Raw genomic sequence first — 24116 nt, forward strand, 5'->3', positions numbered from 1 at the left:
TGATTAGAGGCTGTGAGTCAGGTATGGAGCCGAGGATCCGCCTTTGCCCTTTCAAAGTCACAGTGAATGCTTGCGATTGACCCACAATGCTGGTCCGCTCTCATCTCGTTTTGTTTCACCTCAGCACCTGTCGAGGTTTCCCAGACACCTCCTCAAGTGAGGGGCTGAAACATGAGAGCTGTGAACGGCGGCCAGCATCCGTCCCTCTTTGTGTGCTGCTCTTAATTAAAGCTTTAGGCTTCATTTAGCACTGAGGTGCAATTTCCAGCTCCCGGTTCCTCTTTAACAGAGCATGGAGGAAACGCCATTGTGGCTCTAACGGGATTCATCAGCAGCGCTGTTCAAAGATGCTAACTTTATTTAAATGCAGATTTAGTCACAACAGTAGGAACAGGAAATGGCGTGTGAAGGGATTAAACTAATCCCCTGTGCACAGAGCATATGTGGCTTTGCGTCCTCCTGTCTGGTCGTGATAGAAACAGCACGAGGATGTGTAAATGTTCTTCAAAGATATGTTGGAGGATAAAGTGTCAGTGCTTCAGTAGGAGAAGAAAGAAGAGAGAAGGCCTTCCTATTGATTTGTCTCTGTTCATATCCCCCATATCCAATGATGTTCTTCTTGTCGAGGCCATCGTGGTATAACTCAATAGTATGGCAACATACAATGTCTGTTTGAATCCTCGGGGGGGGAGTTTGCCTCTTCCCTCGGAAAGAAACAAAGTCAATGACCGGCTCAATTCCTTCCTCTACCATCTGCTCCAGCTACCAGACTTGTTGACAGTGATTGACAGAAGGTGCGCTCGCTGCCGATCGAGGCAAAACATATAATTACACAAACCATGCTGTGTCCTTTTCTTCCCCAGCATCTTCTTCGCCACCGCAACCTATTGTCAGCGTCTTTTCTGTCTACGTCGGGCCGATACAATATGATGTTTTGTTGTTTTTGTATTTTGGTCCCTTCGGGGATCAGCAATTAGGGAGGTCCTTTTGGCGTGGCTGGGAAACACTTAATTTGACCTATTTTGTTAGTCATTTCATTTATTTTCCCAAACACAGTAATTGCCTTACCAGGGAGCCTCTGTTGAGACGCCGCTGTGTGCCCGGCCTCAGCCTGTGTCTGCACGTTTCATTGATTAGAGGTTGTCTTCACTCACACACTTTTACAGCAGTGCGGAGTGTAAGCTGCCGGCAAATCGAGAAACAAATTCAATGAAATAGAATTTGAAGCGTAATTTATTTTTTCGATTGAATACGCATATGTACGCATAGCACCGAGGTAGCTCCTACATACAAGCGCCTTTTGGTCTGTGCAGAGACGTAGCTGCTCTGCTGTTTTTACTAACTGACAGAATTGTTTCCTCCACAAGCCAATGAGCAGCGAAGGGGTCTTGCTGTGTGTCACTGTCACTCTCTTAAGTCCATTATGAATGAGCCCGATGGGTGACCCTGACTTGTAGAGTTTAAAAATTATCAAATTTATATGAATCCTTGGAGTGTTTTCAATTTCACATTTAATCTAGATCAAAGGTCCCAATGCAGGGTCAGGTCCCGGGAGCCCCCCTCAGAGGGACGGCAACACCACTAACGGAAGAGGAAATCAGAAAAATACCTAAACATCTCAAACATTTTTTTTCTAGTGATTTTAGCAGTTTTACTTGCTCTTGGAATAAAACAATCCGAAACATTAAGATTCACTTTGCTTGAATTCAGAGGACAACGGTACGCTTACTCAAATTAAATGTTCAAAATATACAACATTTTTGTAGTAATAGTAATATTAAGGAATATATTTTTTTCCTGGAAGTAATACAAAATAAACACATTTTTAGAAAAAAATATTTAATGAAAAGATTCAAACATTCATTAAGAATACATGTTTAAAATTAAAGTGGTGAAATGAAATAATGAGCTCTATCAGTGGCTCTCTCCTGTCTCCATTGTAGTGAATAGTGAAGGCTCGTGTGTTGTGGCTGCTGAGTGCTGCTATATTTGGATGTTTTTATGGAGGTGGTTGATTGTGATCTGAAAGCAGACCTGTTTGTGGAAGGAGCTGCAGTCTACAGTGCCTGGTAACATGGCTCATAACTGAACTAGTGACAAGATGTTTAGGGGTTTTAAAAGCCGCTTTGCTGAAGGTAGTGTGAGCCCTCTCAGTCTGTCTCTGAATAGCTTCATTTTGATTTAAAGAGAATAGTAACACTACAACGGATGCACTTAATCATGTGGATTATAAGTGAAATCCTGACCTGTGACTCAGGGCTCACAGCAGTATCGGGTGTTGAAAGTCAAATATAATGTGCTGGGTTTATCAGTCGTGTTCTCTTGCGAGCTGTGTTGCCTCAGGCCTCCTCTGACAGAGCTCTGCCCGCCGCAGTGGACTCCTTCTGTAGTTTTCCAGCAAACAGGGGAGGGGAGTGCTTCTCCTTGGAGACTGACAAGACAAAATAATGAAATGAAGTGAGAGGACAAAAGGAGGAACACAGACGCTTCACATAACGGGACTGACATCATTGCCCCGCTGCTGCAGCTGAAGCCCACTGAGTCTCTTTCTGCACTCGGTCCACTCCGGGCTGCAGCACGTCATTTCAACACAAACAACAAACCGCAGCAAACATGATAAATAAAGTGTTTTTTTGATCGGAACTGGATTCACTCATTAACTCTCCGCTGCTCCTGCCTGCATCTATCATTTGGAAATGATGACTGGGAAAGTATTTGTCCCAGTGTGTAATTAGGCAGCCAATTAACAGATCCAAGGTAGGGCTTTTCATTCTCCCACACACACACACACACAGACAGACACACAAATAGACGTTTGTATGATTCCTCACACATTTCCTTTTACACACATACACAGAGAGAGATTCTCTCTCTCTCTCTCTCTCTCTCTCTCTCTCTCTCTCTCTCTCTCTCTCTCTCTCTCTCTCTCTCTCTCTCTCTCTCTCTCTCTCTGGCTCCTTTATCTCTGTCCAGCTAAAACAAGAAAGATAAGGGAGGAGCATAGAAAACCCACCCAGGATTCCTTGTTGGTCCAGTTCTTCCTCTATACAAACCAGCCGGTTGTATTTAGTCATCCTCTCAGCACCGCTCAGACCTCCCAGTTTGACATAGTCCAGCCCCAGCCCCACAGCCTGAGGGAGTAGAAGAGCAGCACATTGTGAGACGGGGACCGCTGTGACGAACACTGAATAGATGCTCACAAAAAAACTTTACTGATTACAACTATGACACAACATCCAGTTTTTTACTTGACAAAAAAGGACACAACTAAATGTTGTCATTGTCATCAAGTGTTTTTTTCATGAACATGCCAGTGAGTCCAGTCACCAGGTGTGAATCCAGAACCGATGGACAGTGTGAATGTGCAGCTCAACATGGAGCACCATCTCAGAGTGCTGCTCACAGAGTACTGTGCACAGGTTTACATATGTACATGTGCATGCAAATGCAATTGCTGGATGATGGTTGTTCCTGGTTTTGCTCAATGCTCCACTGTTGAACAACTGGTCTGTTTGCTGCTGAGCAGGACATTTTCTGAAAACAGCTGGCGTGGCATTATCAGAGCAGCGAGAGTGAAAAGAGGACAGTTAATATGAATAAAATATTTGTATTAATATATTACTGTAACATTATATTAATATAATATAAACCGTTACAACGCAGAGAGGAGCTGCACATTCAGGTGTTTCTATGGTTCTCACACTATCGACATTGTTCTCATATTCTAAGTCAATAGATTATCATTATTATTGTTATGTGTGTGTCTGTGACACAAAATAAAAGAATGAACTCACTATATCTGATAAGGAGTCGTTGGTGCAGGGCTCATTACATGTTGTTCCCATCAACACTGAACCTGCAGGGCAACAGGTGAGGACACACAAATGCAATTAGAATTGATAACAATCCACCAGAGAAGCAATGTTTCACATTTTGAAATGAAGAACCTGTGGAGACTCAGCCACTGAAGTATCTGCTTCATTCACATGTCGCGATCAGCAACTCAGCTTCCAGTTAACAAGTAATGTCCAATCATATTTAGTCATTCTAACAGGACACTGTTACTCTACTGATGGCTTCAAGCCAGTACTGCTTGCCGCTGCATTTATGGTATTTTTTATAAATCCTCCCTTGATATGTTTATTTGATTTGTTCCCCCAAACACAATCAGCATTGCTGTTCTGATTCCATGAGCGCTCCCTCAATCAAAACAATCCATGTCCCTGATCTAGAGTATGCCTGTGTGGTGAGTGAGAACTAGGGCAGTAACAGACCACTCCGCCCCCTGCCCCCGCTCACTCGCTCAGAGAGACACGAACTTAAGTTCGTAAGTTCTGTGTTTAATTTGTTTCAAAATAGCCTGACACTTACCTGTGTATTTTGTTTGTTTGTTATTTTGTTGCTTGCCTGTTTGAGTAGCTGGCTGAAAGCAAAGAAGAAGTAGGCTTACCTTTTATTGGTAACCTGACTGTTACGGTTCATTGATTCTGAAATAAGAGGCCTGACTGCTATGTTCACAGCAAACTTGAAAAAAAGAAAATATTAAGCCATGGTTTAACTGGACTATAGGGTGAGTCCTGTTTGGCAATGTTGTTTTTCAATAAAATAAAACATTTGCATAAAGCAAGCCATTCCACTTTTACATGTTGATTAATTTTGAGTTAACTATGACATAAATGCGATTAATTGCGATTAAATAATTTAATCGTTTGACAGCACTAATATATATATATATATATATATTTATATACACCTTTTAATAATGCTGTGTTGTATGTGTATTAGCTGATCTTGTATGGTACATGCACCTGCTCTCGTGAAGGGAAAGCTTGAGCCAGCAGATGTGCCCGTCTTTGTTCCACTACCATGACTCTTGTATGTTAGATATGTAAGATATTTTACTCATTTACAGCTGAGTACTATCTTCCCCTTGAGCAGTGCTTCTGCAGATTTTCTCTGCCACACCTGAGTGGATGTGTTACCTTGGCGCTCTGATGCGATGCAGATCAAATCACTGACTGTTGTCTCGTGAACGTGTTTTAAGATGCGGCCGCTGACTCCCGGAGGGGGTGGGGCCTTTGACTCATTAGTGATGTCCAAGAGCAGCGAACATGTGCCTCCAATCTGGTTGTTCAGCTTCTCCCACTGCTCTTTGTCCTTACAGAGCACAAGAACAAGGACATTTGAGTGAAGTGAGCTGTGTGTACAAATCATCATACACATACACACAGAAACAACATTAACACCAGTCAAGAAAATAAACCTAAATACTGAGAGTTCCATTGGTTCTACATAGAGCCCTTGTTATGATAATGGCAATTCATGAAAGTGTGATTTAAGCTGACAAGACAGAAATGTGATGATGACACTGATAAGATCCGATGTGGTGTTAAATGTCCTTTTTACAGTAAACCGGGGATTACTTTACAAAAGGAGGAACTGCAAGTAAATAAAGCAGCACCTGTCACATGTCAACGGCTCTCTGTGATGGTACCTCCAGGTTGCAAACTAGTTTTCATGTTTCAGCTGGTACTACAACCATGCAAGAAACTTCACCATCAATTTGATTGAATCAAATAATAAATAATACAATGGATGAAACAATGATGAGATAAAAAACTTACCTCTGTCCTAAATGGATTGATGAAGGCTACCAGTGCTGGATATTTCTTGTTGAGGGACTGGTACACGTCCACTAATTCATCTGGAGACTTCAAAACTCCGGTTGAAATTTCATACTTTCCTTTAGACTGACATGAAGAGGGAGAAAAGAAAAGGCCATTTCCTCCATTGCTGGTTCTCTCTGTGTCTGCAGTAATTATACTATCCTGGATGTATATGTGACCTGAGATCTTTGGCTGTATGCACATAGACATGATGATGCACATGAAGCCAGTGACATTCAACTTACATAGTCCATTAGCTCGCAGGCGGCACAGTGCACTGCTAAATGGATCTCTGTTCCCAGTTTCAGTCCGAGGTTAGCGCAGGCTTCAGTGATAAGGTCCAGAGGCTGCTCAGGTCTCTCAAAGCTCACAGCCGGCGCTCCACTGTCATGCAGAATAGACTGAACGACCTTGGAGAAGATACACATTGTTCACCAAGTCAACAACATCTATGCATTGTACTTTTACACATCTGTAATAAATAAATTAACCTAGAAGGCTCTTCACATCATCTGTTAGAAAACGGCTTGGCTGAAGCTGCATGTGGATGACAATAGACTACTTATTCATAGGCTTGAAAGAAACAGTTGTCATTTCAAGGTTATGAAAATTGGGGTGAAATCCTCTGCACTGTGTTGTGAATATCAGTGCCAGAGGTCGCTGAACAATGGAACGGATAAATCCGTGTATATAGTACAAATGCTGCGTGAAAGAAAAGGCAGATCGAAGTATTGAATGTTTTAATAAGCATTTCCAGGCCTGCATACCGGAGTTAATTTGAACATTAGCCATGGAAATCACTTAGAAATAACCTTCTATGTGTATATCTTTCAGGAAAGCTCCATCACAGAAAGTTTTGAGTCCTGCCTCCAGCTTTCTTCATTCTCTGCCATCATAAAGCCTGTGTGAACTCAGTTGCAATTCTCACAGTGAATCAATAGCAATGTCCCTCACCCCGGCTTTTGTTGAAGTGTTCATTATTCTTATCATCTCCTTCTGTAACTCGAGGGTCATTGTGATGATCTGGGGAGCAAGTTTACAGTTCAGTGCATTTTATTAATGTCCAAGAGAAAACTGAATGTAGCCTCACTAAATATATACCATGTCATAGCATGAACAAAGAAAGAGACAACTTTATATGGCTGAGTCTATACCAACAGCCATCACTTGGAGGGAGTGGTCCACAGACAGAACATGGCACAGCTACACTGAGTGTAGAGTGGTGAGCACCTGTTTGACTCGTTGTCCTGCTTTGGGGATCAGGATGACTTCCTCCAGTAAACTCAGTTTTCCAGGAGAAGCCTTCCCACAGCTCAGCAAAGTTACCAGAGGAATGGGGATATGAAACTGTGCAGGAGTCTGAATAAAATATGTTAAGACACATGTTGCTCCCAATATGTTTTTTTTATTGTTTGCATAAATACGCATGTTTGTGCTGCTAGTGATCTAACCTCTCGGGCCTTTAGAGCGGCTATGTATTTGTAGAGAGGGATGCCCTGTAACTGAGCCCCAGTTCTGGCAACAGCCAGAGACACCGACCCTATGGCCATGCTTCCAGGCAGAACTGGTTCTGTTGGCTCAGCTGGGGGGAGCGGCTTCTCTGGAGTGTTGTTCTTTTTACCTGAAAGTCAGATGCAGGGGGGCTTAAATGAAAATCAGGCACATTCAAAAACCAGATACCAGACATCATTCTCCACATCATCACACCAGCAGCAGCAGTCTGGACTGTTGACACAAGGCAGGTGGACTCCATGGATTCATGATGTGGACTCCAGTTTGTGACTTTACATCTGCAGCTTCAGCAGAAATCCACAGTCATCAGACCAGGCTACATTTTCAGTCTTTAACTGTCCAGTGTTGGTGAGTCTGTGTCACTGCAGCCTCACATTTCTGTTCCTGGCTAACAGGAGTGGAACCTAACGTGGTCTCTGATGTTGTAGATCATCCACCTCAAGGTTGTTGTTCATTCTGATGCTTCTCTGTTCTCCACAGTTGTACAGAGTGACTATCTGAGTTACTATAGTCTTTCTGTCAGTTTGACCATTGTCCTCTGACCTGTATCATCAACACTCAACTGCTGCTCACTGGACGTTTGTTGATTTTCTCTTCATTCTGAGTAAAAACTTTAGAGACTGTTGAGTATGAACTAATCAGAAGTTTCAGGAATACTAAGTCAAGGTCACTGAAGTCGCTGAATTGTGTCCATTCTGATATTTGATGTGAACATTAACTGAAGCTTCAGAGTTTATCTGGTGTCTATAACAGTGATCAAATAATGAATTAATGAATGCAAAAACCCGATGCAGCTGATGAGAAAGTAGCAACAGGGTTGAACATTCAATTGGTCGCTGCACCAAGACTCTTTGCTCATAAACATTTTTTATCCTTGTGTGTTATCTCTCAACGGGAAGTTTATACCCACAGTTTAAAAATTGGGATCGTAGTGACAGTTTTGTTTAGGCCAAATTAGAAACTTCAGTCTCTGTGAACTCTCACAAAGATGCTGTCATTCCCTGCAGATACAGAACAATCCTTTTAGATCTTTTGAAAATGCAAATTAGAGAGGGCTTTTACTATGTAAATCAGCTTCAATAGAACAGTGATGCAACATTTAGTTTGCATACTTGTCTAGTCTATTGATACGATTAGGTCCCCTTTATTTACATGAAATGAGATCAGTGAGGGGCAGGGTGGAAAGGACGAAGGTTCACCACAGAGATCAAAATGGATTATATTGTTCTTTAAGACAGTATATTCATCATTTAGGCATAAAACATCACCAGTAAGGTGATGACCTCAATACAGAAAATTACTTTTGAAATGTGATACCATATTTTTAAACAACTAAACACAACATTATGCTGTTACTGATTTCTGATGCCATAAAACATCAAGGTCTCCCACTGTACTGAAGCTTTACTTTTGTCCCCCTAGTAAGCTCCCTACCTTTATCAAGACTCTTTTTGCCTTTAGTCTTTGTAGGTGTTTCAGGAGGAAGCACCACCTCAGGCTCACAAGGACTCTCCTCCTTTTCCCTGTCGCGGATCTCTTTCTCCTCCAGGTAGCACACCATGAAGAAGTTGCTGCGCCAAATTACAGAACATAAAGTTATATTTTGGGCCACATGAACACGATTTAAAAGATGGCAGATCTGTTCATGAAGCACAACAAAATAACACCAAATAAATTTGCTCCAGAATACTTTGCCCCTACATGTATGTCACTTGCATGGAACACAGGTGATCTCATCTGATGTTCTCAGGTCAACCTCACTCACTCACAATAACTAAGGAGATCACACAAGGTCCATTATCGATTACAATCGGGGTCAACAAATTAATTACTCCAGCTCAGAATCATAATATCCATGTTTATGCAGCTGACCAAGTCATGCATGTGCATGGCTCTTCAACTTAAGCCATGTCTACATTACACATCCCATTTAATCGCCGTGGAGGTAACTGGCCAAGTATTCCAGATGCCCCTACTCCCAGCCATTCCTGCTCTTCCTGGCAGATCTCAAGGTGTTACCAGGCCAGATGGGATATGTATCCCGACTAGGATTAATAAAGTACTTTATCTAAGATAAAAAAAGAACGACTCTTTCTATCTAAAAGTATTAGAGTATACAACAAATGGAAGCTGTGATATACTTGAAATGTCTCCACTCTTTCTGATTCAAAATTGGAATCTATTATGAGACAGACGGTACCATGTCAATATGGCATTATTCACCCCAACCCCCCAAGATAACTCATCAAGCTTTTCTGTTGGGTCTTGAGACACAAGGGGAGCTCAATACATAATGATGATTTGATGTGGCTGCAAGTGCAAAGCATTAACTTCTGCGTGACCCCATTCCAGGATGTCAACACAAGGCACATGTGACCCCGTTGGATCTTAATGCATTAAAAAACCAAACATTTTTATTAATGTGTATTTGTCTCCCTTGTAGTTTATAATCTAAATGAGGGAATTACACAATATTGTGAATGACTATTAGTTGGACAATCTATGTTCAAGAAATCGAATGGTTAGATTTCTAGTTGAGGTTTTTTGTGAAGCGACATTGGAAATTCAAAGTTTCATCATGGAAGAGACCTGAAACCAGGGAAGTATTTTTTCCATCATGCTTTTTTTTCTGTACGTCAATGATGATAGTTTTTTAAATGAACAGTAGAAATCTTTGTTAAAGTTGCTAAATTTCCTCTGTGGACTATCTAGAGATGGTTGAAAAAACAAAGTTCTATTTTTATCTGAACTTCCAGAAAAGCAGGGTAACTCAGTTGAACAGTACCTGAGTGCCTGATCAACTTCTGATTGGTCACAGGGGTTGTGGCCCTGCAGCATATTGTTGAGAGGTTCATTGACCCACTGGACAGCAGTCATCACATGGTCAGCCCTCTGCTTCCAGTCCTGTGATGCCTCTTTATGTCCAAAGTGGCTGGAGACCGAGGCTGAGCACATGCTCTGAACAAGAAGAGAAGAAAAAGCCTTATGAATTACATCCTCTCAACCTCCACACACCAACACTACACTCACTTGTGATTCAGCAATGAATATTAATACTGATATAAATCTGGAACTGAATTAATGTATATTATCTGAAAAGCATGTTTCTGACGATCAATTTGTTTATTCCTACAAGCACATGAGCATCCAGTCACTGTTCTTTGTGTCTCTTAGCTCCTCTTCTTTCTCTCCCCTGTCCTGTCCTTTCATTAAGGCTCTGCTGGACCATTGGGCATCCTGGGAACTTGGCGGATCTTTGTCCTCCAAAAGTCCCAGGCTCAATAGTTAAACCCCCCCACCGCCAACACCTTCTGTGTTCTTCTCCTAGCTGTGTTAATAATGTGCTTGGTTATGCCTCTTGTGCGTTTGTGAATTCTGTCCTTGGTCCAGGTCTTCATAGTGGACAGGAGGTCATGTGGCTCTTCTGTTGGCAGAACCTGGAACTGTCTCAACCTCCTATTCTTCATTCATGCTTATAATATGATATATTCTTTTGGTCCTTACAAGCATATATTGCATTGCATGTGTTTCCATCATTGAATTAAAGGTTTGTTGGGGGAGTTGTTTTCCTGTCAGCCATATGCTCTACAGATTCTCAAAGCCCCTTGAGGCCAATTGGTGATATTAGGCTTTATAAAAAAAAATTAACATGACTTGTACTGACACAGTCACCTCCACCTGACACGGATCCAGCAGTAGACGATTGACAGAGGACCTCTCCATGATGCCAGAGAGCAGCTAATGTCTGTTCTGTTTACTTCATAAAAAAAAGCTTAATTCTTTGTTGAAGAAAAAATATTAAAACAGCACCTCTTGTGTGTTTAGCTTGTAGTGGATTGACTCTTAATGTAGTCTGCTCATAATTTCTGTTAACAACACAAATAATTTGTTCACGCAAAATGAACTGCAACACAAACTTAAAAATGTTAATTGTTCAAAAGGCTCTAAATCTGGTGGGGTCTGGCACCGTCTTAGTATTTTCTTTAACTAAAATTGGCAATTGTGTATTATTAATGATTGTTAAATCTTACATTTTACATTTTAATATATTTACATATCATGTCATTATCAGTATTATCCGTCTTTGGCTCTGAGGACCTGACAATGACAATATAGCTTTAAGGAACACTGTCTGGTAAAGCACTTGTGCCGCTGGGCACATTGGCTAAGCCCCCCCGTCTGTGCCCTCTGTGACCTCACTGTGATGTCAGTGTCACATCTCATCTTTCTGCCTCCTGTGAAACTGTAGAAAACTGAAAAGACAGGGGTCAAGGGTCATGCCCTGTTTTTGATTGCTACCTTCTTCCCTCACTTCTTGCTTCCAGCTGCCTGTTCAAATCAGTACCTCCTGCATGTTTGATGAGGCCTCTGAGTGTCACTTCAAACGATCAGCACATCACTAATGAATCTCATCTCCTTTGTTTAATCTGTATTGGTTCATTCCTCATGCTGAATGATTACACTGAACTGAATATCCAGAGTCTGGCACATGAGCATTGGATCGTCAGTCAGGGATGTTTAAACAAATATCATTTCAACAGTTCATCTGCTGATATTACATTAAACTAGGGGTTGACTAATCTATGGCCAAAAGGCAAAGTGGGCTGAGTTTTACCTTCTCCATGTTGCGGACGATGCAGAAGACCTCCACCTCAATAGACAGCTGTCCTCTTGTACCATAAACTTCCCGCCCCTTCAGCCTGTGTATCCTTGGTGGTGTAGAAAGGTTTGTGAAGTAATTTGCCTAAAGTGATGAAAAATATTTTTTTTACTTCCACATTGGGGGGAGTGGAACCAACATTCTGCCTTCAATTACTTTAGCTCCTGTAATTAGTCGATAAGAAAAGCTTTGCACACAAAGTGGACACTGTGGCATCATTGTAGTGGTAGTTGTGATTAAATCTGCAACAATGTGGTAGATGATTATTTTGGTTTGGAGTAATTAAAGACTGTTCCATCAAATACAATGCTTGGGGAGTTAAAGAGTTTAACTGGGTGTTGTCAGAGATGACTATGAATCTTTATATGTATCACAAAAATATTTTAAAAAATTCACCATTCACAAGTATTGAGGTTTCTACATATACAATATTCAAAAGGTTTGATCGTTATCGAGTATTACGACTGACTCAAACAAAGTTTTACAAGGAGAATCTATGAAAGTCAGTTACAAATGATCGAGTTGATAGGCAAGTGGATAACCCAGCCGGACCACTGGCATTATGTCTCTGGTGAAACCAAAATGGCAAATGGCCATGTCACAACTTACAGAGAGGTATTTCGATATCAGAATCTGTTTTAGTAACAAGGAAGTTCTTTCTCTTTGGGCACATAAACACGGTCTGGTAGCCCAATCAGTGAGGTAACTAGGGTTGCATTAGCCCAAGGACTAGTCAGGTAAGTTTTGATGATATTACTGGGGGAAATATATTAGCATGCTGAATGAGGATTGTTCATCTATTCATCTAGGCCAGTGGTTCCCAAACTTTTTACAGTCTCGTACCCCTTCAGACATTCAATCTCCAGCTACGTACCCCCCCCCCCCCCCCCCCCGACGCACGTATACACCCTATAACACTTGAAACTTTGAAATTGTCAGGGATTTCAGGACTTATAATAATCGTAGATGACAAAATAATGTCATCTACGAAATTCTTAAGGATCAATTAATCGATTGTCGATTAATTATGCCCATCCCTAGTTTTGACTAACGGTCACTAACCTACCTGTAACTTTTTTTGGCAGTGTAATTATTTTGCTGAATATGGGTATTTTTGGCAATGCGAGTTGGCTATTCAGACTATTTAATATTGCGCGATTATTTATAGCTCAGTTTGAAAATGTAATGGGCTTTTACACTTTGAAAACGCAGATAAAATGTTCTCCCCACGTACCCCCTGAACCACTTTGCGTACCCCTTGGGGTACATGTACCCCAGTTTGGGAACCGAGGATCTAGGCTATTTCTATTAATTTATCCATCAATTGTAAAATATTATTAAAAGACGATTGCAATTGTTTGGCTAACTATTTATATCTCTGGCATTGCATTAGTGTTTTTTTACAAGCTTTTTTCTCATCTTATTTTATAGAACAATGCCACATCTCATGTGTGGAGACATTTAACTCCAGCCAATGTAGAAGGAAAGGCTTTGTACATTAGAAAATACTGTGCAAAGACCTAGGTTAAGAATGACACAAAGATGCAGAAGCATATAGTCAAGTGCCCAGAGTTTCCTCAGGGCTCAAATCAGCTTATGACAAAAAAAATGTTTATATGTCTGTATATGACAAGGTAAATACAGTTAGTATAAATTACCCACAAATTGTCCAGCATATTTCCGTATATTAATTCCCATGGCAAATTTCCAACTTTGAATATTCCCGGAATTTGGTAACCCTAGAGGTAACCAGTGCAAAAAACTGTTCTGAAGGAAAACCCATACTAGCTTAGGAAGATGGAGAGTGACAGCTCACATAGCTGTCAGTTGTTCTACATTCTAACTTTAATCTTGATATACTGACCTTATTCTTGGCATTTTGACTTTATTGACTAAACAAAACCATGTCATCATATGATTTTGTTCTTTCACTGATAAACTTTTACTTCTTTCTAGACTTTCTTTCCAACCTCCACAAAATAGAAAACAATCTTCCACCTAAATGTCCTCTAGTGCTGTATATACGTTCCCACGCACACACCACACACAAGCTCTCGCCCAAGGACACACGGTAGCATCGCTACTTCCTGTAGCGGACATTTAGGCTAAAACATGGTGTACGTGTTACCTTTTTTCGTCGAATTTGAACGTCAGGAGCATTGAGGCATTTTGTGTGTTTTTTTTGCATTTGAAGATAATAGAGATAATGAGTCAATTTTCATTTTTCGGTGAACTGTCCCTTAAAACCTTTTGTTTGACCTTCATTTGGCTACAGGTGTACAGTGCTGCCGTATTTTTGTATTTGTTTGAGTACTGAAATAAGTTTTCACCCCAGATGTCATTAATATGAATACTTCCGAATCATCTATTTTATTTCCTTTCCTTTTCTTAGTGGGTCTGGAACTTGTGCATGTGTGTATGTCTAAAGGGGCGGGGACATGGGCGGGGAAAGGGGCTCTCAGGAGGATGTTTCTCTCCAGCGCCCCCTGTGAAACCTGAAAGTAGCTGAAGTAAAAGTAAGTCCTGTATTAGAAATTGCCTGATACCGCTATCATATAGCTATGGATATGCTGGTACTGCTTCCGGTTAATTTGAGCTCTCTTAAATGAAAATAAATAAATAAACAGAAACACGCAGGGTTTAACCGCAAAGGTTAGATTAGCTGTGTGATTAGCATTAGCATTAGAAGCTCATACCAGGTAACCGTGGAGGTCTGCGGGCTTGTGGAGGAACAGCTCGTTCAGAGCTCGCTCGATCTGCTCTGGGATTCTGTTGAGCCTGTAAAACTCTGCCGCTGCCACTTTGGTTTCATACACATCCTGCTCCTGTTTACACAGACGGCTGATGAAGCGCGGGTAAGACATCGCTCGTGTTCGCAGTAGGGACAAGCTCAAACCGTGGCAGCAGTAGCTCGAAGAGGCACTTCCGGTGTCCACAGAAACCACACTGTTAGGGGAAGCTGGCTGTGTTGTCACACTGTTTAGAGTTAGCTGCCTTTGTTTTCACAACCTGGAAATACCTCAGAGCAACAACGTTTGAGGAACGGTAGGACCAGGCACACTCTCCATTTATATGTATTCTCTTTAGGCTGAATATATATATATTGATATATTCAGTGTTTTTGTGGTAAAAGACAGCAAAGAGAGACTCACACAATCTTACTTTCCAATTGCATATAAACCATTTACAGTTTTATCATAAGTTGACTCTGGCCCCGATCTTTTCTTTTTGACGGGATCTCATAGTCTTTCTTCAACAACTCCTAGTTAAAAACACTAACATCCTTATTAAAAAAAATTGACGTATTGTTAGTCCTTCAACTTCAAAATATGTTCTCCATAAAGGTTACCAAGTACAACTTGAAAAATAACAAATACAAAATGTAGCTTGGATGACAGATAGACATTCAAATTTTGTATGCTTAAATAATTTGTGCAAATGCAGATCATAATAACTAAATTAAAGCATGAATTCATAGAATTGTCTGTTGTAAGGACACATTGTTTCAGTGGTGTTAAATGTTAATAGTGGAAACTTAAAAAGGGCTACAAAGGACTGGGTTAAAGTGACTGTAAAATGCTAAAATCTTTGAAGTTCTCAAGGCACGAACATGATTATGCTAATGACAGATTAATAACAGCATTTAAGACAGAGAAGTAAGTCAGAGCAAATTTGAGTCTTTTTATGTAACTCATTGGAAAGACAGCAGTGTTCCAGTTTCTGTCATTAAGCCTCATGTTCCATTGACATCACTGCTAAGTCCTACCACATTTGTGTGCACCAGATTGTTTTACATCCTTTTAACAACAGCTCAACTCTCTTTCCACATCTAAAAACGATGCCTGGATAAAGGTCATTACACAGAAAGACACACCATTCGGAAACTGGTTGCATCACCTTGTCAGTCATGACTGGATTTGCCCAGCGACTGTTCTGTGGATCGGAAAGGACAGCTGAATTAGTATTTTTAATATAAAACACTATAGGCTAACACAGCATGAAACTGTCTACACCGCGAGACCTCAAGCTGCTAGACTAAAGACAAGTGAAGAAAGGACATTTTCTACTAATTTTGCAGATGATGGAAACTAACAATACATTCAAAAAACGAACTGATATGCATATCTGCGGAACAAGACCAGATATTGAATCAGATAAAGAAATGCACATAAATATACATATGGAAATACAGGGATGTAGAGATGGTACTGCAGTGAAGTGTCCACTTGACACTGGTTGTACCCTGTTACACTGCAAAGTAATAATGATGTCCTCAAAAGTATTTTGACAGCAGAACATGTAATATAGCCTCCACGTATCCAATACTAATATCACTTAATTTTTTTATGCAGCTCAAAACACACCATTACTAAGCAATATGAGGACACAATACTTAATAGAGAAAAAATGACATCTTTACCTTATTCTTCTCGATCTTTAGGGAAACCTAGTGTGGGTAGCCCAAGTGATCATCTACATCTAAATTTTTGAAAAAAACATAATTATTTACTGTGTCGCTGTTAGGAGTCTGAATTGTGGCACAGGCGCATCTTGTTAATGATCAAAGACAAAAATAAAATAATTAACATGGCATGGACCAAGAAAACAACTAATAAATCGTATTAAAGTTTAACTAAACTCCCCACAGATGAAAACCAATATATCTGGATATTAAAGTTGGGAAACTATTTATTTGGGAATTCTGCCTTATTAAAATACAGTACATACAAGCACAGAAAGTAGAAAAGAATCAAACAGATGTGAAGGGACGACACCATAACTGTACGAAGTGTCTCAACCATCCATGACACGGAACAAAGTAAACGTTCACTAACGTGTCCAAATCTCCAAGAATAAGTCTCCAACAGCGGTAGTTGCCCCAAACAGCTGTGTCGACTGCCTTTACAAATCAGTGGCAGGTTCTGTTGCCACCGGAAGTGCCTCTACGAGCTGCCGCTGCCACGGTTCGAGCTTCTGTCTCTTCGTGCTCGTGCGTCGGCTCGACACTGGCTTTGTGTTGTGTGTTGCCATGGGAACGAGAAGTTCAAGTGACGGCGGCAGGTCAGGAAATTCGAGTGACATCACTGGAACTCTCCCCGTGTGGGCTATTTCTAATCTCACGGGTAAACATGTGAATGTTTCGAATTTGCTTCTATCACTTACGTTTGTTTAGTGAGCATGACTGTGGAGCCATGGATTGTTCTTTCTCTGCCATTGCATGCTGCATTTACATGAGGATTCAGCTTTATTTGTCAAGATCACATTTAAAAACAACATAACATAACATTATAAAACCCATTATCCATAAGCACATTGAAAATAACAGCATTAAAGGTTATCAGGCAGTCAGTGGGCGTTTTAAGTCCATTAAAAACTGTGCATGTCTGTCAGGGGAGAGTCAAGGCTGAAGTCTGAAAACATGGACACGTTCAACCGCAGTGAAGAGCTTAGAAGTGAAAGTGGGTTCGAAAGGCCTGTGGCTTGTTGCTGAACTGGTTAACGGAGCTGAATCTTCTCAAGATCAGAGTGAGTACAGCTACAGGCCAAGGACAGCTTAGTGTGTCGCACTAACCTTGATTTGGAAACAGAGTGACCTCCACTGTTCTCTATTTGGAACTCTCTCCCAAAAGCCATCAGTGAATCTGACTCTCTCCCCATCTTCACATCCCGTTTAAAAATTCGCCTCTTCCGTTTGGTGCTCTAACTATAATTTGTTTAGTATTTATTTGTTATTTTATTAGTCTGATATATTGTTTGTATTCATGTTTTTATTATTATTATTGTTTTGTATCTGTTTTTGTTTTGCATTGTTTGTACATGTAAGGTGTCCTTGAGTGTCTTGAAAAGCCAATAAATAAAATGTATCATCATTATTATTATTATTATTATTATTATTATTATTTTGTATTTTATTGTTAAGTCACGTTCAGTTACCATCAACCTGATTAGCCAATTTCACCAAGAGCACCTCTTCCATGCCTGCCACTGAATCCATCAACATCAAAGATATGAAAGCTAGTCACAGTAAATCACAAAGAACATTGTACTTTTTTCATCAATCAAATTATTGTTATGTTGTGAATTTAACATGAAGCCTATTTGATAAGGGGCTTAAACAATAAAAGCAGGCATGATGTTCACTGTCACATCGAGGAAGTGTATTTATATTGTGTGTTGATGAGACTGGTCAGTGAATCACAAGCTTTGTTGCTTCTCACTGGTGCTTCCGCAGTGGAGCTGGACTTGATAAGCTGCAGGTCTCACTGCAGACACGAGGATGGTGGTGGTCTGCCTCCTGTAACCAGCACATGAACAATATCTACTGAGATTGATATCTCAGTAGGTACAGCTACACCTCTCCTGTGCAAAGGGAGGAGCAACACAACATTAACATTACACATTGGGGTGTAGAGTTTATGGATAAACATCAAAAACTCTCTTGAAAAAGTTAAAAATATTCTCAGTTTACTAGGGTGAAAATACAGTAACTTTATCAAAAGCGATTCTGCGACAATAGGATAGCATAATGTGGAGGAGTGGAAAGTGTTTAGTTTATTTTCTTTTACTTTCTCTAGTGTAAAATAATTTCAGAACTTGACCTCTTTTTGTTTGCCTGATTTAATTTGGTTCTCTGTGTTTTTTCAATACAAAATAAAGATTTACAACATTAATAATTGAAAATAATTTCAGAACCTGACCTCTTTTTGGTTGCCTGATTTAATTTTGTTCTCTGTGTTTTTTCAATACAAAATAAAGATTTACAACATTAATATTTGAATCGAACATTTAGCATTGTAAATAATGAATGTTATCACAAATTCTGATATAGCTCATATTTAAGACTAAAACACTGAATATTAACACTTGTAAATGTTGGACATTGCGAGGCTAACCCATAGCCCATATTGTTGGAACTAGATGGCACACAATGTATATATTTGATCAATAAACTGCCCCCCCCCCCCCCCCCCCCTGTGTACTTTTCCTTGTGTATGAATAATTCCAATAAACTTGTCAATTGTGTATATTGGTGTATTAAATTGCAGCAGTTTGATAAAGACTTTCTGGTGTTTCTTCTCTAATGGACACAGTCAGATGGGACCCCAGTGAGCAGCTTGAAGAAGACACCACAGTGACTGTGTCCTCTAGTCACCCAGCACTCCCACTCAGTGGGCTGTGGGCCTCAGGCTGCAGAATCACAGGGAGGCCTTCATTACCTGTCAACCTCTCACCAGGCTGTGAGATGGACCATCATTCACTCTGATCCCCACAAGTCCACACGGGTCTGTTGAATTCTAACTTTATTAGTGTTTGTCAAGAGACAGATCAACAGCAGATGATGAAGAAAATCTCCCCGTTTCCATCTCTCTGTAATTCAACGCGTTGTTGATGCAGGAGCTCACGCTTTATTTTGAAAGAGAAAGTAAAATACAAAATAAACTAAAATACTTATATTGATATATCATCAAATACATGTTATACTAATTAATCATTTTAAAATAAAGAAATAATTGTCAGACATTTCCAACAAATACAGCAGGCCCTACTTTCCTCCGTCTGGTTTATATTCCAACAGTATTTGCAGTGAAAATACTCGAATCACCTCACACCCATAATGATCTGTTGACTATCAAATCACACAGAACACACACACACACACACACACACACACACACACACACACACACGCTCACACACTTCTTTAAGTCACAAACACCTGTGTGGAATGAGAGAAAAAACATGCACGCACACGCACACCGATCTCTTATTGTTTCCAGTGATTACCATATTCGCAGGAAAAATGTCAACTTCTTCATAATGTTGTTTGCACCTGAGGATGTTGAACTTGTGTTAATGTTGTTTTATTTATTTAATTTAGTCTGATTTCTGTTCATTAGTCATAATGAAGACATGAACGCCTCGATAAAGGCCTGCACAGTTCACATGTAGGATGCGGTGGTGCAGCGGCCGCTGCGCAGGTTTGCGGACAGAGGTGAACCGTCTCCCCGGCTTTGGAGCCCGAAACCCGGAGCACGGACACCGGAGCCCCTGGAGCCCGGCGCGCCCGGAACCCGGAGCCCGGACAGATCAGCGTGTCAGAGGCTTCTCCGTGAACCCGGAGGAAAATTTGTTGTCAAACAGTAAAACATGACGCCGCTTCAAAGATTCTGTAAATTGTCTCAATTAAAAGCCTAATTTTATCCCTCACATTTAACCTGTTTTAATGTAGATTAATTTCCCTCCTGTTATTCTAATATTCGAATTTTTCAACCAAGCACAGTTTGGTTCTTATTTTTTTAAATAATTTTAGGCGCTTGTGATTTTGCCTAAACGGCTCCTAATTATATTCAGAAAGTATTTAAATCTGGGAAATAAATTCAAAGAGTATCCATGTAGTACGAAGTATATGATTATAATTCAATTGTGAAAAAAATGTGAAAAAAAATGTAATCAAATAATATAATAGCTGGGGCCGTGCCAGTGATTTAAAAATAATGGTATAAATTAATAAATAATTCATTAAGTATTCATAATAATCCAACGGTTTTTTCCTGGTTCCCTTCTCGTGGCTTAATTCGGGACCACGCAGGATTAGAGTACTGGGCTCAGGAGGCCCCTCCAGCAACTCCAGGGGTCACTGCGGGGTCACACAGAGGGCCAGCTTCATCCTGGGCAGAAAGTCAAGCAGGCGGACAGACTCCATCGCCTGAGCGCATCCACATGGCTCAGATTTAGACTGCATTTCAGAAGTGACAAAAATGTGCCACACAGGTACAATAACATCTTTATCCTCATTGCTCTGGCACCATGCAGGGGTTCACAGGCATGTTAGATGTTACCACAATATTAGTACTCATCAAAACGTGCTCTGATCTCACTTCCTGTGGAAACCCAGTCTGAAACCTGCACAAAAAAATAGCACATTTGTATACAGAGAACCTGAGGACTGACATCAAATCATACAGAGAAAAAAAACCTACTAGATTCTGCCTCCACAAAACAACAAAAGTCAGTATTTATTATTAAAATAAAACTGACTGGCTGTGTTCCTCCCAAGCGTCCACAGCCCTTTATGATCCAAACTCCAGAAACGAATCATATTTAAAGAGTGTGCTGTGAGATCATCCCCAATAAATTGTAAAAAGTATGTTTCCTCAGTAAAATAGATGAATATTCAAATCTGTGTGGGGAGTCACAAAAATTAGATTAAGGATGACAGAATAGAAAACAAGAGTACATGTATTCTATATCTAAATCCTAAAGTAATTCTGCTTAAACATGTAATCTCCTGTTTACGTCCACATTACCATCAGGTCCCACTTACTGCCGTTACTGCCGCCACAGTCTGGAGGCAGAGCAGAAGAACTGGGTCTTTGTTATCTGGATCTCCTGTGTGTTGTCTTACTCCACTGCATGTTCACCCTCAGACACTCAGGAACTAAAACTATATTCCCAAGAATCCTTGATGCCTTATCTTCCAGAGCGGGATAGGCAGACTTGGAGCAACAGGTTTAGCCAAAGCCTTATGGAAACATAATAATACAAAAAGTAAAGGGCATTTAGGCCTGTCAAAAAAAAAAAGCAGAGGGGGCACATTTTAAGATGCTAAACCCTAAAAATGTGCAGCTTTCAGCCAATGAAGCGGGGCCCCAGCCCCCTCCTGGACACTCTCGTCTCACATCTGAGGACATAATAGGGCCATCACTCCTTTCTTTTTTTATTTCTTTCCACCAGAGGATGGTAGACTGCAACAGCAGGGTGCCAACAGCTTTAAAAAAAGTGCAGCTGCCAAGAAAATGATCAGTTTGGTCTAAGTGACACAAATGGCATATGAAATTGGGCTGCATGCAAAGTGTCTTCAGCTAATTTGTAACAGGAAGAAGAACTGTGAATGTCATTTTAAAACACTGATGTGCCTTGTTGGGTTCCAATTGGTGTCTTCAAGCAGGTTTTCAGGGTCCTCAAAGGGTCTTCAAATGTCCCCCTGGAAAAATGGGCAATAGTTGACCAAAAGTGTGAAATTGTCATTTAGATGCAGAACTGAAGTTTTGTCTATACAATTCCCATGAGTTGAAGGGAAATCTTTATACTTACTCACCTCTATCATCTTTTGTAAAGGAATATGTGACAGAAACATTCTGCCCGACAATTTCTCAATGTAGCAGCTCACCGGCTTCGTATTTATCTACACAAACACAACATGTAGACAAGTGTGCAAATGGCTGCACGTGCTTCTCTCATTCTCCTCCTCTGCTTGTCACCTGTTACTGCTGGCCCATTAACACAAGCCATTCACGGCTCACAGGCAACTCTTCCCACCGCCGTGAATGTAATGGTGTCTGTTTATGTCAACATGCAGCGCTCATTCAAATGAATTCCTGCTTTAATTGTCAGAGCAGTGACATTAAACAGCTTGCGCGGGGTCTCCACAGGTCACATGAATAAAAGTAGCCTCTGGCCTAATTAGCGCATCTATTTTTTCTCTCGCCCCCTGTCTAAAAAGCAGGGGGTGCATGCAGCTCTCCGCATGGTCGCCATCTCTAATTGCACCTAATTAAAATCCACTAGTCATGTTTTCAAACTTGACCAGGTGTGGTTTGAATGGGGGTATTGGTGGGCTTTATAAGTCTGGCAGGGGACTGGTAGAGAAGAATGGCCTGTGATGGTGATACTGAGAGCTGAGGTGTTGCTGGGAACCTCCCAGTGTTACTGCTGACATGTGTATGTGTGGCCTGGTTGTGGGTCTGGAGATACAGAGCTGTGCAGACTGATGAATTCAAGGCGAATCAAATAAACACAGAAAACCATCAACTCTATTTTTACTAAACTTTTTATTCTTGATTTTACTTTAAAGATCTTCTGCTTGTCGGATGCCACGTAGTGCTGCGAGACATGCAAGATTCCCCTTACGTTATATTTTTCAGATAATAGACTGGGTTTTTAAAAAGTGATTTGGCATTAATAGAATTAATTGCCCCAAACTAAATTAAACCCCTCTTTAAAATAATACAAGGCTAATCCACAATATAGATTTATTCTCTTATTCTAAACGCTTGAATAATAATTTAGTGTTTGTGTAATATGGCAAATCAAATCACTTAAAATAAGATTCCACAAGGGTATTTAAAACACAACCTCAGAGAAAATGCTGAACTAACACCATAAGAAAACTTTAAACGCTGCAGGGGACAATATAAAATAATGATTGTGCAGGAGAAACATTCCCAGAGCTACAGGCCTGCAGGCTGCACACATTGATGTAAGAAGAACGTATGTTGTTAGCTGATTAAAGCAAATTAGCTTTCTTTTCATATATCTGGGCTGCAATAAAATCAATTTGATGATCACACTGAATTATTTTCAATAACATTGTCAGTCTAAATCTATAACACACAAGGCATGATGGTGCTTAGTGAGCTGCAGGAGATACATGTCAGATCTAAAAAGAGAGAAGGAGTTCTTCAGCGTCCTGTTCTCTGACATCTCCCTGAGAGAAAGGTCTGTGCTGTTGTTCTCTGGAAGCTGCAGAGCGGAGGGATCAGACAATCAGCCCAGATGTTCAGGTTGCTCGGCCAGGTTTTGAGCCTCGCACAGCTCTTTGTTTAGGGGTTAAAAGCTGTCCGACCTGTGGCTGAAGCCCCTCACAGAGGGTTTAGGAGGTTGACTTCATCATAATGGTCAGAACATATTAACCCTGTGTACTTCACAATAAGATGAATCTTAATACAGTTCATCATTTCATTTCTAACCATATTCTTATTTTTACTTTCAGTGCCATATTTTAATTAAATTTCTTCAGCAACTAAGAAATTAAATACTTGGGTGGGAAAATTCCAATGTATCTTGCAACGTCCTTTATAAGTGAAAAGTATGTCACTGCTTCCAGGTGGAACTGAGAGAGTATATATATATATATATATATATATATATATATAATTTGTAATTAATTGTGCTGAAGAATCTTGTGTATACACTGATTATTAAACATCAACATTTAAATGATGCCTGATCAGAGTATTTCTGTTCATTTATAAAAAATAAATACACCAATCAGTTCCTGAGAGGTGACTGGTGCAGTTACATTACATTACATAACATTTCATTTAGCTAACGCTTTTATCAAAAGCGACTTACAATAAGTTCATGCATTACAATTATATTTGTTGAAACTTCAGAAATTACTAACAAATCACGTATTATTACCCTGTCATTAATATTAAATATGATATTTATAAATATATATAGTGTGTGTGTGTGTGTGTGTGTGTGTGTGTGTG

At 40.3% G+C, this 24116-nt stretch overlaps 1 protein-coding gene and 1 long non-coding RNA gene across 2 annotated transcripts; one reads left to right on the forward strand and one right to left on the reverse strand.

The window, feature by feature from the left end:
* Positions 1–1818: 1818 nt before the first annotated feature.
* On the reverse strand, positions 1819–14777 carry eno4 (enolase 4). The gene is made up of 13 exons (XM_053437010.1): positions 14535–14777; positions 11794–11922; positions 9964–10136; positions 8613–8749; positions 7118–7287; positions 6897–7025; positions 6621–6689; positions 5912–6076; positions 5625–5750; positions 4983–5157; positions 3795–3856; positions 3014–3131; positions 1819–2431 (listed from the first exon to the last, which is right to left on the reverse strand). The coding sequence occupies exons 1-13, from the start codon at positions 14700–14702 to the stop codon at positions 2340–2342; spliced, it is 1713 nt and encodes a 570-aa protein (XP_053292985.1). The 5' UTR covers positions 14703–14777; the 3' UTR covers positions 1819–2339.
* LOC128453895 (uncharacterized) lies at positions 14298–19870 on the forward strand. The gene is made up of 3 exons (XR_008341560.1): positions 14298–14354; positions 18930–19121; positions 19737–19870. It is a non-coding gene; the product is annotated as an uncharacterized LOC128453895 (long non-coding RNA).
* The last annotated feature ends 4246 nt before the right edge of the window (positions 19871–24116 follow it).

Source organism: Pleuronectes platessa, chromosome 12, assembly GCF_947347685.1.
Source record: "Pleuronectes platessa chromosome 12, fPlePla1.1, whole genome shotgun sequence".
Classification (NCBI taxonomy): domain Eukaryota; kingdom Metazoa; phylum Chordata; class Actinopteri; order Pleuronectiformes; family Pleuronectidae; genus Pleuronectes; species Pleuronectes platessa.